The 14368-nt window shown below is 51.6% G+C and overlaps 5 protein-coding genes across 5 annotated transcripts; 3 read left to right on the forward strand and 2 right to left on the reverse strand.

The window, feature by feature from the left end:
- Positions 1 to 5903: 5903 nt before the first annotated feature.
- Positions 5904 to 6801, forward strand: CGCS363_v001522 (uncharacterized protein; the record flags this gene model as incomplete). The annotated part of the gene is made up of 3 exons (XM_036633371.1): positions 5904 to 5967; positions 6018 to 6354; positions 6405 to 6801. 3 exons carry the CDS (start codon positions 5904 to 5906, stop codon positions 6799 to 6801), a joined length of 798 nt encoding a protein of 265 aa, XP_036502097.1.
- Positions 6802 to 8948: 2147 nt separating this feature from the next.
- CGCS363_v001523 (uncharacterized protein) lies at positions 8949 to 9253 on the reverse strand (the record flags this gene model as incomplete). Its single annotated transcript, XM_036633372.1, has 3 exons — positions 8949 to 8951; positions 9032 to 9143; positions 9210 to 9253. The coding sequence occupies 3 exons, from the start codon at positions 9251 to 9253 to the stop codon at positions 8949 to 8951; spliced, it is 159 nt and encodes a 52-aa protein (XP_036502098.1).
- Positions 9254 to 10442: 1189 nt separating this feature from the next.
- On the reverse strand, positions 10443 to 10808 carry CGCS363_v001524 (uncharacterized protein; the record flags this gene model as incomplete). The annotated part of the gene is made up of 1 exon (XM_036633373.1): positions 10443 to 10808. One exon carries the CDS (start codon positions 10806 to 10808, stop codon positions 10443 to 10445), a length of 366 nt encoding a protein of 121 aa, XP_036502095.1.
- Positions 10809 to 11829: 1021 nt separating this feature from the next.
- E2AA-1 (Heat-labile enterotoxin IIA, A chain) lies at positions 11830 to 12576 on the forward strand (the record flags this gene model as incomplete). The annotated part of the gene is made up of 1 exon (XM_036633374.1): positions 11830 to 12576. One exon carries the CDS (start codon positions 11830 to 11832, stop codon positions 12574 to 12576), a length of 747 nt encoding a protein of 248 aa, XP_036502096.1.
- Positions 12577 to 13384: 808 nt separating this feature from the next.
- On the forward strand, positions 13385 to 14362 carry CGCS363_v001526 (Ankyrin repeat domain-containing protein 17; the record flags this gene model as incomplete). Its single annotated transcript, XM_036633375.1, has 1 exon — positions 13385 to 14362. The coding sequence occupies one exon, from the start codon at positions 13385 to 13387 to the stop codon at positions 14360 to 14362; it is 978 nt and encodes a 325-aa protein (XP_036502093.1).
- Positions 14363 to 14368: the final 6 nt, after the last annotated feature.

The following is a 14368-nucleotide window of genomic DNA, read 5'->3' on the forward strand; positions in this document are numbered from 1 at the left end:
CAACGCTTGACCACACTGGACACTGAAGCGGTCAGTGAAACCCCCGGAGCGAATGCCGAAGACCGGGACCGGCGCGGGGCCGCGCCCGCCCCACTATGTTAGCCAATAGTTGAAGTGTATTCTTAGTCCCCACTTCAGCGAGCCAATGGCCACAGGGGAATAGACATGCACGGATCAGCTTGGGATTTGTTTCGCGCGCAAGCGCCTGCGCGTCAGGAGCTCGCTCCGGATTAGCACACAGGGCCCTTCGCATGACAAGAACACCATCTTCAAGGCCATGCGAGAAGTGACGATAGCGAGGAAAAGGGGCGACATGGGGTCTTGACTTATGTTTGAGAAAATCTTGATTTGGGGTTTGACTGACTCTTTTGATTCGCGCGGTGAGTACCGACGACGACAGGAACGACGACATGATGTTTTCAAGGCCACCGAGAACTTAGTTGTGACTTGGTCCCCTGTTGGGTCCTTAGGAGCCTAAGCTGCATGTTGTTGGTGCATCTGAACATCGCCGGTAATAATATTGAGATTTCATCTCGTTGAGTATTACAACGTTGCTTTTCATGCACCAAAAGTTCTGGACACCTTTTTCTTGATCTATTCTAAAGTTATTTCATCCCATGCAAAGTTTGCATTCGACACGTGGCGGTAATTGCTCAACAAACGCTTTGTCATCTACTCCATGTCGACATCAAGATCCTCACCCAGCTCCTCACCCAAGTCCTCACCCAAACCCTCCTCTGGCTGCAGGAAGTTGTCCTCTTCGTCACCGAGCTCAAAATCTCCATCCCATGGCAAGTCCTCCCAATCCTCCTGGAACTTCTCTTCAGACGGGATGACCTTTCCGTCGTAGACGTCCTTCGGAAGCTTGACGTCCAGCACCTGCTGCCTGAGCGACAGGTAGGTGGAAGTATGGTAATCCATCTTGAGGAAATTCTCCGTCCTCGGCTCGATCAAGATGTTGTTGAGCTGGTTATTCTCCAGTCTCTCACGAAGCTCAGTGGCATGAACAGGCCAGCCGGTATACATACCCTCACCGTGGACCTTATGGGCAACGGCCATGGTGAGCGGGTCGCAGATGGCGATGCCCATTGGGAGCTCGAGAATGGACGATGCGTACTCGGCCTTGAGAGCCTTCCACTCCTCGTAGTGAACGTCACCAAGAACGGGATGACACCTTTCGATGCAGCTCTGAAACACACATTCCAAGAAGATGGTGGTAGGGGTATCCGAGGTCGGCCAATACTGGTTGCATTTCTGCCTCATCCGCTCCCATCGCTCTGACATAAGCGCCATAGCAACTTGCCAGCTCCAATTAGATGGCTTAGTGCTGGGATGGAAGGGGTAAGGGCAGTTGTCCGCGCTTTTGTCAAGCTTAACTCTGAAGTGCTCCTGTATCTCGTCGACCAAGCATTGGACGCGATTGCGTTCGTCACCCGGCCAGTTGAGGGGTCTGTTGATATAAATAGTGCTGAGAAAACGAGGTTCCTCCCACGGTACCTTGCCGGCGTGTCTGCGTCGGCGTCCAGAGATGACTGGCTCCATGTCATACGCGAACTTTTCCTGACTGTCCACAGCGGCTCTCATGCGACCCTTGATAGTCCAAGCAAATCCCAAACGGATCTCACGCATGCGGCGGCAGAAGTCGATCATCTTTGTCCGAGCCTCCTCGAAAGCACGCAGGGCGTTCTCACTGTCAAGATCGGACTTGTGCTCCTCCTTGATACCATCAACTTGCTTCAAATACCAACAAAGTATGTAAAGGAAAGCAGGGATGTTATGCGCCTTCACATGGTTCAACGCAGATGTCGTGATTCGAACATTCTCGGGCACGTGGACTCGATATCCGTTCTCTGTCAACCAAGTCGGGAACGCAGCGTCGACGCTTGGTCTCTCGGGGTCGGTGCGTGAACCGTAAGCTGAATCGATCTGAACGCTGTGAATTTTGCCGGTGTAGTGATTTTTGAAGGCAAGCCCGTGAGGTACACCAGCAGCCTTTGCCTCCTCGACTGTGGGGAGCGATGCGATGACGGAGGCATAAAGTTGCTTCCTGTTCTCCTCGGCTTCAGCATCTGAGATCGTGCCTCCAGCCTTGATAACTTCATTGTCGGTGAGAATTCTGAGCATGTTTCTCAACGTCTGGCTGATATGGTTGTCAGCTTTCCATCCGGCGCGCCGACTGTCACAGGGGCGGCAGACCCGCTGCCCGTCGAAGTTGCTCACAGACAACTGCGAACAAAGCAAGCGGCGTCCGCATCCAGCGCAGTCGTGAGAGACCGTGACAGACATCTCTGGGGTACACTCGCAGAAGTTGGGAGGCTTGTCGCCATCCTGGATGGCGCGGTTGACCTCATCAGCTGCCTCTGCGCCACGGACCCATGCTTCCTTGAGATCCCCCTCGAGGGTCCAGACATCTTGAATGACCTGCTCAACAGGCTTACACCAAGCCCGATTGGTGGACCGGATGACAAGGGAAGGGAATTCGTACGAGGGGTCTATCTCATTCAGCATATTGGAAACTCGGCGACCTGGAATGACGGAGCTGGTCGAATTGTGTCGATAGTGATAGACCTTGAGCAACGCGTCCCCTGAAAGGTGAGAGCGGATGCGTCATCGCCCCTGAGAAGATGGCCTCCGTGACTCTCAACAATGGTTGTCCACAGTTCTTTGGCAGCTTGCTTGTTGAGAATTCTTCCGTTCAAAGCCAGCGATGCGGAATACAGACGGCATACACGCTCTGCCTTCAACAAACCTTGCTTCTCGGCATCGTCGATCTCCATGTCATCGAGCTCGTCCTGTGGAGGGAGCACAGAGGCAAATGTGGGCTCCGCACCTTCACTCTGCGACTCCTTCTTGATTCGGCGGACGATCTCATCTTTGCTGGTTATCTCGACAAAGTGATACCGATCAGTCACCTCAGGAACGTCCCCCATAGCGCTAACATTCGCAGCAGTGAGTTCTTTCGTGTCCTGATGGAACGAGTAGGTCTCTGGGTCGAGAATGCGGACGTTACAGATGAAACGGGCGGGGCGCCTGTCGGTAGGAGTGTAGAATTTCGGAAGATAGCAGAGAATGGCCTTCGCAGGAAAGCGCTTGATGAGACAAGCTTGAACAAGCATCTTGCTAGTAGGAGGCGTGGCATTGAATCCGACCATCGCGTGCGAAATGAGTTCCAAGGGTCCTGGCCAACGATTGAAGACTTCTATCAGTTCATCGCAGAGAATAACGGCCTCTTCGCGGGTGTAATCGGATGCCCAAATACGTGCCATGACAAAGAGGGTCTCTGTGTCAGGGATGAAGGCCACTAGCTGCCACTGGTCCTTCCGGTCTTCCGGTCTTCCGCGCAAACCCGTCGTCCACGATTGCACACGGCTGCTGAAGGCTCTTTGAACGGGGAGGCTTAGAAGCAAGTCAAGAGAATGCTTGACTCCAGTCCTGGCGGAGGTGACGAGTAACTTGGTAGACGCCAAGTTGATACCCTTCAAGGCCTGCTGGACCTTGGCCTTGTTGCGGGTGTCGATATCGGTCCAAAAACCGGCAACTGGAATCGGTCTGAAGGGAGGAAGTGTGTATCCATGAGGCGCGCTCGTCACCTCGTCCTTGGTGATAATCTGTTCGCTTCTGCTACGCGAAATCGGAGACTTGCTGAGCTTCTTGCGCTTCGGGGGAGGTGAAGGGGAAGATCGGTTCCCGTCCGAGTCTGAAGAGGTGTCCTCGGCGGGGCTGGACGGAGAGTCTGGCGAGTCTGACGACTGGTGCTGGTCCGGGTCGAAGTCGGTGTCATAATGGTCAGATGTGGGCTCAGGGACGGGAGCAAGCTCATCGGAGTCAAGGGAGCTTGAAGACAAAGCCGCGACTTCCTGCTGAGACGAGTCGGAGTCGACATCCTCGATGTCAGAGGCGGGCTCAGGAGAAGCGGCGGGTTCTTCTGCAACAGGGGGGCTCGAAGACAAAGGAGAGGCTTGCTGCTGAGTCAAGTTGGAGTCGGTGTCCTCAATGTCAGAACTGACGAGAGAAACGGCGGCGGGGACCTGAGTGACCGTTCCGTGAAAAGGGGCGGACGTCGCAGCGGCTGCCTGGCGAGGGCTGATTCCCCTGCTGGCAACGTTCGCGTCCGAGTCGGCGGGAAGCTGGTGGACTGAAATGCCCACTGCATCATGAGGGTTGATGGGGGTGCTGTACGGTTCCGGGTCTGAGCCTTCGTCGGTAGTGTTGGCAATTTCGACGGAAGGGTCAAATTGAGTGCCCACACGAGCAGGAATCGGAGTGCTGTAAGGCTCGGGGTCGGAACCTTCGTCGGTGGTATTGGCAATCTCTGCTGAGGGATGGTATTGAGATCGAGGCTCAACTGGAGCGGTGGAAACGCCGGCCGAGGAGTCGTGTGCGGCAGGGTGGGAAGTGGGATTGACAGCGTGGGTGGAACCAGCAGCAGCGCTACTGCTGGACTCGCCCGAAGGCGAGTCTTGGGGTGAATCACTGGAATCGCCGGCCACAGAGGCAGCGGCAGCGGCAGCGGCAGCGGCGTCACGCGTCATGGAACGGGTTACGACCCTACGGCCACCTCGTCTCGCGGCCGCGATAGCGGATCGGTTTCCTGGCATGGCCTGGATCATGTTAGCGAGTCCGTTTGCTTTTGTGAGTTGGAAGATAGAGTTACCCCTTATTGTCTGTCGAAAGTGACGGGTTCCAGGAAGGAGGTGGTTGGAGGCTGAGTGAGGTGGTAGGAGGGAGGGTTGGTCGAAGGGTAGGGTGGTCGAAGGGTGTGTGGTTGAAAGGCGGGGACAGTTTAAAAGCGTGCAAGTGGACAATCGAAAGTTGAGTGGCAGTCCCGTCGTGTGGGAGGTCGTTGTGCGCTGTCACTAAAATGTACTGAAGAGATTTCAGTAGAGCCCCGGGAGCGTCAAGGAAAACTCCAGCGTGCACGAAGATAGTAAGGACTTTTAGCCTGAAGGCGCAGCTTTGCAAGATTGGTTGAGCAGACATGACCAGACTGAAAGAGGGTGGGAAACAGGAGCAGAACAAAGGCACGAGAGGGACGGAAAGAGGCATTGACCAGTGGCACCTACAGATGCAGAGACGACAGAGGTAGAGATACCAACAGATGGACGCCATCAGACGAAGACTTCAGCGGACGGAGACACCAACGGACAGAGACGTCAGTGGATGGAGACAACAGCGGAAATATCAGTAGAGATCCATGAATATCATCAGGCGTACATTGGTACATGGAACGGACAGAGGGATAAGATAGCATGACAAGTAAAACACAAGTCTGCAAACCCTCACCCAAAAGACAATAAGCATGGAGAATGGTTCCAAAAGTTATTTCGAAGGCAGCTGACAAATTCTTCATGATGTACAAATTCTTCTCGAGTGGACTTTCCTCTGCAGCCCGGTGGACTGTGGTCTTTTCTAGTCGAGTGAAAACTTTTCATTTGCTCTTCGCCGTGAAGAAAAAGCTTTGGAAGGCAGGAACGCAGTCCATAGCAAAGGCTGGCTCATGAGCTTGTTTACACCATATGAAGCTGACCAATTAGAAACAGCGTGCCTTGCATTTTCGCCTTCCATGTCTTTCGCGCCAGATATAATTAGGCAAGCTGAAGCACACTGTAGAGCTGAAAAAGACTGCTGTTTAAAAATGGACACAATGAGTGATAGAAAGTACTGATGCAGATTCAACCAGATTTTTCCATATATGTCACCATCCTTTATTGAATGGCAGGTGTGTTGTGGCGCGTTCACCCACACTCCAACATCAGACGTGCCTGCCGCTTTACTCCAGGTTCACACCAATAGGTACGTACATTATCAGCTCAGCATTTGGTATCCGTCCTTCCCATAACTGTGGACAAAATCTACTTCCTTCCACTTTCCACATTCCTCTCACATCACGAATCCCAATCACCATGGCGAACGCTTCATATGCACCAGCTTCGGCTCCCCAGGAGCACCCACTGGGCAACCTCGGAGGTAAACTGATCCTCCGCCTGCACCTTCAATCTTGCGCTGACCTCTGACAGCTATGTTCGAGTCGAGATACGACCACGTCTGGACGCTTTACCAGCAAAGGGACTACGAGAAGGCTGAGGCTGACGCCATGAAGCTTTTGATGGAGCCTCGCCTCGGAGACTTCCATCGTGCGGGAATGCACTTGTTGCTCGCTGGTTCTCCTCACGAATACGTTGACCATGCGCAGCAAGCAGTCCGCATCTACACTCAAATTCTTGAAGAGCATCACTTCAACATGTCTCCTAGGCAGCAGATGGCCATCCAGAACCTCGTCAACAAGTCCAAGGCCGCCTTGGAGAAAGCGCGCGCCGACCAGAGCGCCATTGCTCGCGAAGTCCGCGAGGCTCTGTAAGCTACCAGACTGTACCTAGCTAGATGACCGCAGCTAACATATGCAGTGCGAACGGCAAGACTATCAATGACCTCCATGACGCCCAGATGAAAGACCTGCAGAATCACGAGCTGGAGCTCGCTGGTGTATTCGCTGAGGAGGGCAAGGTCGACACCAAGGACGACACCAAGGACGACAACAAGGACGACACCAAGGACGACACCAAGGACGACACCAAGGACGCCGGCGAGAACACAGTCGCCCAAGGAACCCAGATCCCACCTGCCAGCCAGATAAGTGTGTCTGACTTTGGCGCCTCCCAGTCCACTAGTGTGGCTCGCTCTCAGTCCACTGCGCCGACCGAAGTGGATATGGAGCTGCCTGAGATGATGGACGAGGATTCTCCTCCGGTGATGGAGGACTCCCCTGAGAGGATGGATGAGGACTCGCCGCCTGCCCTCTGAGCGTCAGAGGCGTTTGGGATCGCTTACGATCCTCAGGTTGTGTCGCTGTCTGGGCAGCAAGGTCGCAGGGAGGGGGGCAGGGCGCAGAGCAAATGGTCATATACTTGTGTTGTTTGTACGGCGTAGGGAATAGAAGCAACGTTCTCGCCCCATGTTTGCTAGCTCAGTGGATGTTCGGTGGCCGGGTGCCCATGCGCGATCGGCTGTCTGCCGCAATTGCGGGTCGAGCCTACTCTAGAGACCACCCGCCGGCTTGTGCATCCGATGGAAATGGCATGGTCCATTTCCGCGAAAAACCTCCTTTGAAGCTGTGGATCAGGGGGAGAGGGCGATGAGTTCGAACCATTTGCCATCACTCATCCCCCTCATCCCCCGAGTAATACTGCTTGTATTGGTTGAACAAACGAAGCAAGCCCAGCGTGCGCCCAGATGTAACCTTCTCAATACATTTCAGATGCCACAACTCAACCAGCCCAAAAGGTTGACGTGGGAGTGTCAGCCACATCTTACTTCCATCTGTCAGTCTGTCAGCGCAAGAAGCAAAAGGAATTCTTTGAACAAAAGCAAAAGCAAAAGAATATGCGGCCAGTGTGGATTGAACACACGACCTTCAGATTGATTGAATGAAGTTTCCCGGATGTAAACCCGCTTCAGTCTGACGCTCTCCCAACTGAGCTATGTCCGCCGCACTTTTTGATGAGAGGTCGCAGCCCTACGTGGAGCCAAGACGGCGACACCGGAAGTTCGCCGGTCGTCACTAACCTGACTACCACTTTAGTCCTAAATAACTATCAACATTTATGGATCTGCTCGAGCCATCCATTGCACAACGCGATGGATGCGCAACTTTATCGAGGACAGTAAAACGCCTCAACAGATCATCACGCCTCTACTAGTACGCCTACACTAGCAAGACACGCTTTCACTGTGAAGTAACATAGTGTATTAAAGTGTACTTTTTAGAAACTCTACTAGCATGCAGGCTACCCTTATAACCACCCCCCTTCCCTTCTCCCTTCCCTTCCCCCTTTGCTTCTCTTAGCTTTAATAGTTAGGGAGGATTATAGCGATCGCTATAATTACCTTATTTTTATATTCTTTAAATTTATCTAGTTTATTAAGCTTATCTTAAACCTCTTCTATTTTCTTATTATATTTAAGCTTTTTATAGAGATTCTTTTACTCTTATTTATAAGTATTAATACTTTTAATATTATTAGATTTAGAGAAGAAGTATATAGTAATTTAGTAGATAAATATTTAGTAGTAATATTTATCTTTAAACTTATTTAGGGACCTAATATTAAGATTTATATTATTAATATTATTTTAGAGCTCTTATTTATACTTTTTTATAAGAGTAATAAAGTTAACCTTCTATTTTATTTTCTAATTTATTAATTTAGTAATAAGTATTTTAATAAGTTTAATTATAATAAGTTAATCTTATTAAAGATAGTTAATAAGTAAAAGAAGAATAAACCTATATTCTTCCTCTTATATAATCTTATATAGTAAGTTATCTATAAGCTATTAAGGTTATTAATAATATTCTTATAAACCTAGATTAAAGCTTTCCTAGTTATTATAAACAGTATCATAATATATAGTAGGTATTTATTAAAGTATAAATAGAATTTTTATAGTGTGGCGTAAACCTCTACAAATTAGATGTAGCTGGGCTTAAAGGGTAGAAGATAGATCTGCTCCTCTAACGATGTGGGGTTTTAATCAGCAAGGGCCTGGCATCATAAGAGTTTAGCAGGGATCTTTCTTCCTTTCTAAGTTTTCTTCTTCGCAGTTTGCCGCCTGGAGGCGCACCTTGTTGACTGCCGTATGACTCTGACGGGGAAACATGTGGAGGGAGCGTAACCTCTATGGCTAACCCATGTAGAGTTAAGGTGCAGTCTAAAGTTCTCGAACCATGGGAATGGTATTTCGTAACAAGCATAATGAACAGTCTATCTGCTTCTAACAAAGATACACGACCACGGACAACCACTCCAGTGTTTATCATGCACACATACACAGAAATTCAACGGCACTTCAACTGCAGTACACCATCTTCTCATCAGCGGTCTCTGCAGATTAGAAATCGCAAGTGAAGACTGTCTGCTGACGGCAGCATTGGCTGAACCCAAAGCGTCCTACTTCCAGCAAACACTCATCCTAACAATCACACAAGGTTAGCCGCTGGTCAGAGTTTCCGGTCTATTCTCAACCAACTTACACCTTGAAGTTGGCCTCCAGAGCTCTGGCAGCAGACAGCGGTCTCATCTGTCTCGTACACAATTTGGTCATTCTCGTTGGAGCTGCAGCAGTAGATCGTCTGAGCGGCAGCGCTATAAGACAGTGCTTGTGGTTAGCCATATACAGAATGGATTGAATGGGGTTGTGCATCAGCGAACCTTGCAGCAAGGAAGTATGTGGCGATGAAGGCGGCGGCACGCATTTTGAGGGTGGATGAGTAAAACGAGTGTTTTGTGTAAGTTTTTAAGTGAAAGTAGAGTTGAAGAGACAAAGCTGGTGGCTGGTGAATGAGTGTTCTGGTTTGTTCAGCGAAGTGCGAGACAAGATGCCTATTAGTATTGCAGGATACGAGTACTTTCGGGCCAGGTATGCCTATCTGGGTGAGAGAAGGCACATCTGACCGAGACACCTCGTTTTCGGATCAGATATGCCCAGCTAGGACTGGGAGATGCCGTCGGAAAGACTGAAATAGACAGATCAAGCCAGCTGACTCAAGAAGTAGACTCTAGCACACATCTGGTACCAATGAACATCTTGAAAAGACGTTGATGCAGGGCTGAAATGTCTCCAGAGTTGCGTGTATTGTAGATGGTTCGGTCGAAAGCCGGACTTGGCAAGTACGGGGCTCAAACTCAGGATAATTGAACTTACTGCCCAAATCAATGGCGATTCATAGAATAGCCTGACACTGCTGGAAAACTGGCGCATTGCGCCTCCGCCAAGAAAAATATGCCGTCCGTCTTCTTCATCTCTTCCTTCGGCCCCTTCGGATGGCGGGTGTGGGGACGAACCGCACTGGAGTCTGGACTGCCGGCGACAACCCGCGGACCGGGACGGAGAATATCTGCACGTCCAAATCCACATGACGCATCTTGGCGCTGCAGCCCTGCTAAGGGTTACTCCGCCTTGAAATTGTGATGGACGATGCCTTAAACGGTCGTTCTGAACATAGTTGATAAGATCTGGGCAACGTCAGACCAGTCGAACCTAGTTGAAAGGCCAAGATCGACTAGCTTGCGTCTGCACAGACTAAGAAAGTTTAATCCATTGACTGCTGGTGGACTTCACAACACGAATGTAGAAGATGGAAGGTTCATCTAATCTGGAAATAGTGATACTTTCCTTTTGGAGAACTGCGAGTCTTGTGGTTGAGCAAAGTTGGGAAAGACTTTCGCCGGTCATCACCTTAAGGACTGCAGTCCAGCAGCACGCACTGAGGGGATAACATGCACGATAGTTACGACACTTTCAACAGCTCTGATGACACGGGAGACATAATCATCCTATTTCTTTGACGAAAACAATAAGCAACCTCGGTCTCGGTATATTTCAACTATGAATGCCCTCTGCATCTGATCTGGAAGCGAACACACTTCCTCATCTAGCGTAGCTCACAAGTCACACCCCAGCACATTCCGTAACAGGGCAGTTGCTAGTTCCTTAGCCTCCGCCTCGGTAGAAAGAAAACCGCCGTCCCCCCTGTCCCACGTGATGTCGGTTATCGAAGCGTGAGGTTCGTCGGTGTTTGCTGGTGGGGCACCTCCACCCGGAGCCGCCAAGACCACGTTTATGCGCAGAAGCTCGTCCCCAGTCCAGCTTCTGTGCACATGCACCACGAAGTCTCCGCGGACGTCTGGCTCGTCTGCGCGGAACATCCAGCGGTCCTCCATCGCCGCCGGCCGGAAGCCCCGGAGGAGCTTTTCAACGTCGTTGCGAGAGGCGCTGAGGCTCCAGGGCGCAGTGGTTGGGTTCTTCATGATGATGATGTTCTGACTGGATGGAAGTTGGTAGCGGGCGGTGCAACAGGTCTGCAGAGAGAAGCCTTGTAGTCCAGTAATGGTCGCGCGAACGATGCAGGAGTGGGTAGCGTGTGAAAGATTGAATGTGTGAGATGACGAGATAAGGTGCGGTGGTTGCCTTTACAACTTGGGACCATGAAAGAGAGTGGATGTGTGCTCCGGAGATCTCGGGGAAATCTGTCTCAAAGAGCTTTTTAACATAGCCTTACGAGGACATCATTCTCCGCTTTTGCGTACGATTTGACCGGCTAGCACCTAATTCAATAACGAGCATTGTCTGTTTGATGACAGATGGAGTGGGGTACAGCGTTTGAGCTATTCTACACTAGGTCGGATTGCGATGCCAAGCGTTCGAGAGCGTTCGACTCAATCAAGTTGAAATATTTTCGGAATAAAGCCGGCACCGCAGCTTGTGTCTAATATCTAAATGTGCTCGTACGAGCCAAGCTTGAGGTTGAACTTAGTTATGGTGCGGGCTTTTGATATCGCCCTCGCAACAGTTGTCTCTTGGGTTGTCAATACCAAGCCACCAGAACATGGAAGCTCGTGTCCAAGATTTCGGGTACGGCGTCATGTTGAGAGCGAAGTACTGAACACCAAGAGCGGAGCCAGGCTTGGGTTTGAACCTAGTCATAGTGCCGGCATTTGACCTCGAAATCCCAAGAACGCTATCTCTTGAGTCGACGACACTCAGCCACTACGAAGATCGTTGCCAAGATCGAGAGCATGACAGCGTGCTGAGAGAGAGAAGTACTGCCCACGTCAAAGTCGTCAGACTTCAGCTGTGAGAAGATGCTGAGCATCATGAGCGTCAGGAGAACTATAAAGGAGGATGTCTTCTCACCTGTCAACTCTGTCTTTTATCATCATCACCATCACTTCATTCGCTACTCAACACTAGCCACTCTCTCAAGCCTTGTCTTACACTGTCCCTCATTTGTCATTAGCTGTCTCGTCGTTTGCACGACAAATCGCCAACATGGTGTTCCAGAAGAACATTCTCATTCTTTTTGTCCTTAACCTGTGGACTGCTCTGTGCAATGCTCAGTTCAGAGTGTGGCGCGCCGATACCAGGACTCCAACTGAGATGCGCGCTGCTGGCAATTTTGCCCCGAGAGGAGCCAGCGGGATTCTTGAAGTTACTCCGAACGTCAGCATGTATAACCATGCGGTCGGCGCAGAGAGCGGTGCCAGTCGCGATAACGATGGCTACGTCTCAACTACCGCCAGCGAAGATACCGCTGTCAGATTCCTCACACAGATGTTTAACGGCAACGGCTATGTCTACGAGATCGCGGCGGCGGGCAACTTCATCCAGGTCTCCGGCACCCTCGGCCAATTTAGCCCCTACCCGAACGAGCAAGAGTATGCCGCGCTCGGCGGCTTCAGCTGGGACCAGGTCATCCGCTGGAGACACTACACCAACGGTGTCGCCGACGCTGCCGGCATGCAGGACAACAACGAGTTTGAGGGCAGGATCTACAACAGCTTGAGACCTAACAACGGTCAACCCAGCCTTGCGGGCTTCCCCGCTGGCCACCGAGCCTGGACTCTCTCCCCTTGGAATGCGTTTGCCCAGGGCGGCGAGGGCTGCGGTGGTAACGGCGAGCTCTCTGTCGGCGCTCGCCGCCTCAAGGCTCGCCAGTGTGCGCCTGTTGACGACGCCGTCACCGCTGCTAAGAGGTTCATCGACGACGCGTGCTACGCCAAGGCCCTCTGCGGTTAATCGCCGAGGATCAAATCACGCCGCTTGGGCTTGCGGCATGGGCGGGGTGCTTTGCATCGGATTAGACCTTTTTGAACAGCAATAAGAGGTCACGAACGCCACGTACATGACCTATGCTCACGCGAGGTTGTCGATACATTGGATAGGGAATGCAAGATGATGGATTGAGAGATGGCTGAGGATGGGCCATACTGTCTTTACCGTTGCTGATTTCCATCGTGTTGTTTGTTTTGTTCTTCTTTGAGTTTAGTAGAAGAAATAAAATGGTGCTTGGTTGCTTTCATACTTTGAGACGTCGGGTCCGATATCAAGTTCGGTGTATTGTGAATGGCTGGTTGAGGCACTGCTATTACCCTGCGGCCTGCGCAGTGTTTTAAGCACAGAAGCCAGCAAGGGCTCTTGAATACTACTCAAAACGGACCGACGACCGATAGTGCACCGGAGTCAGCATCGAGAGAGAAAGAGATCCCTCTATCCGTTTGTCTCGCTCCAGACCCCTGCGGTTTTTGACCCCCGCAGCTTGACGATGGCATCTGTGCCGAATCCCGATAATCACCAGGATTCAGCAAGCTAGCGCATGTAAGATAATCGAACGACCTTGGCCAGACAACAGGCAGATGGCTTTTCCCTAACAGCTTACGACTCAGTGCATGCGCCTTCCAAAATAAATCTGACTGGCTTACTTGACCTGGATTGTTGTCATTTTGTACAGTACCACAACTCATTTTCATCCTTTCATAGCCCCTGTGCCGGATGACTCCGTCTGAATCCCACGGTACCACCTGCTACCTCGAGTCTTTGGCACATGATGCAGAAGTTTCTGCCGCCTCTGGATGCCGCATGGGACCCGACCCTGCAGACCGACGACGGAGAGGAATATTGCTGGACGCCGTTGCAGCTTGCCGCCAGAGGCGGAGAACTGGAAAACATACGGGAAATCCTTGCCGCCGACCCGGAGGCCGTTAACGACCCCCCGCGCGGCTACTACGGACAGACGGCCATCCAGGCTGCATGCATGCATGGCCACAAACAGGCGGTGCAGATGCTGGTTGACGCCGGGGCCGATATCCACTTCTGCGGAGGCAATAACTTCCAAAGAAATGCCTTGCAGATCGCCTGCGGACATGGAAACGAGAAGGTTGTCGACATTCTGCTCAGTGCTGGGGCCAAGGTCAACGAGGTGTTGTCGAAGCCTGCGCATCCGACACACGGGTCACCAGCGTCGTCAGTTGTCGTGACCCGATACAACGGAAGAACGGCACTTCAGGCAGCAGCGGAGCGAGGACATGAGCATTTGGTCAGCCGACTACTGGGATTGGGAGCCGACGTGAATGCTCCGCCGTCACCAACGGCAGGTTACACGGCATTACAGGCTGCAGCAGGCGGCGGCTACATGACGATATTGAAGATTCTTCTCCAACATGGGGCTGACATCAATGGTGCCTCAGCAAAGTACAAGGGCTACACAGCTCTTCAAGGGGCATGTCTACGAGGTCATCTCGAGATAGTCGATCTTCTTATCAAGGAAGGCGCTAATGTTTACGCCCTGGGAGGCATTTACGGAGATGGGATGGCTTTACATGCCGCAGCCGAGAAAGGCCATGTGGACATAATCAAACGCTTGTTGGCAGCCCGTGCTGATGTGAATGCTTGTAGCTTCAAGGGACGAAAAGGCCAGATTGCACTTCAAAGCGCCGCGGTTGGAGGCCACGATGAAACGATACAGGTCCTTAGAGATAACGGTGCTGTAGGCAGGACTGGGGGAGGCAGGTTCTTATTTCCTTAAGCGTCA

The sequence above is a fragment of the Colletotrichum siamense genome (assembly GCF_013390195.1).
Source record: "Colletotrichum siamense strain Cg363 chromosome Unknown KSG_Cg363_contig01, whole genome shotgun sequence".
Lineage (NCBI taxonomy): Eukaryota > Fungi > Ascomycota > Sordariomycetes > Glomerellales > Glomerellaceae > Colletotrichum > Colletotrichum siamense.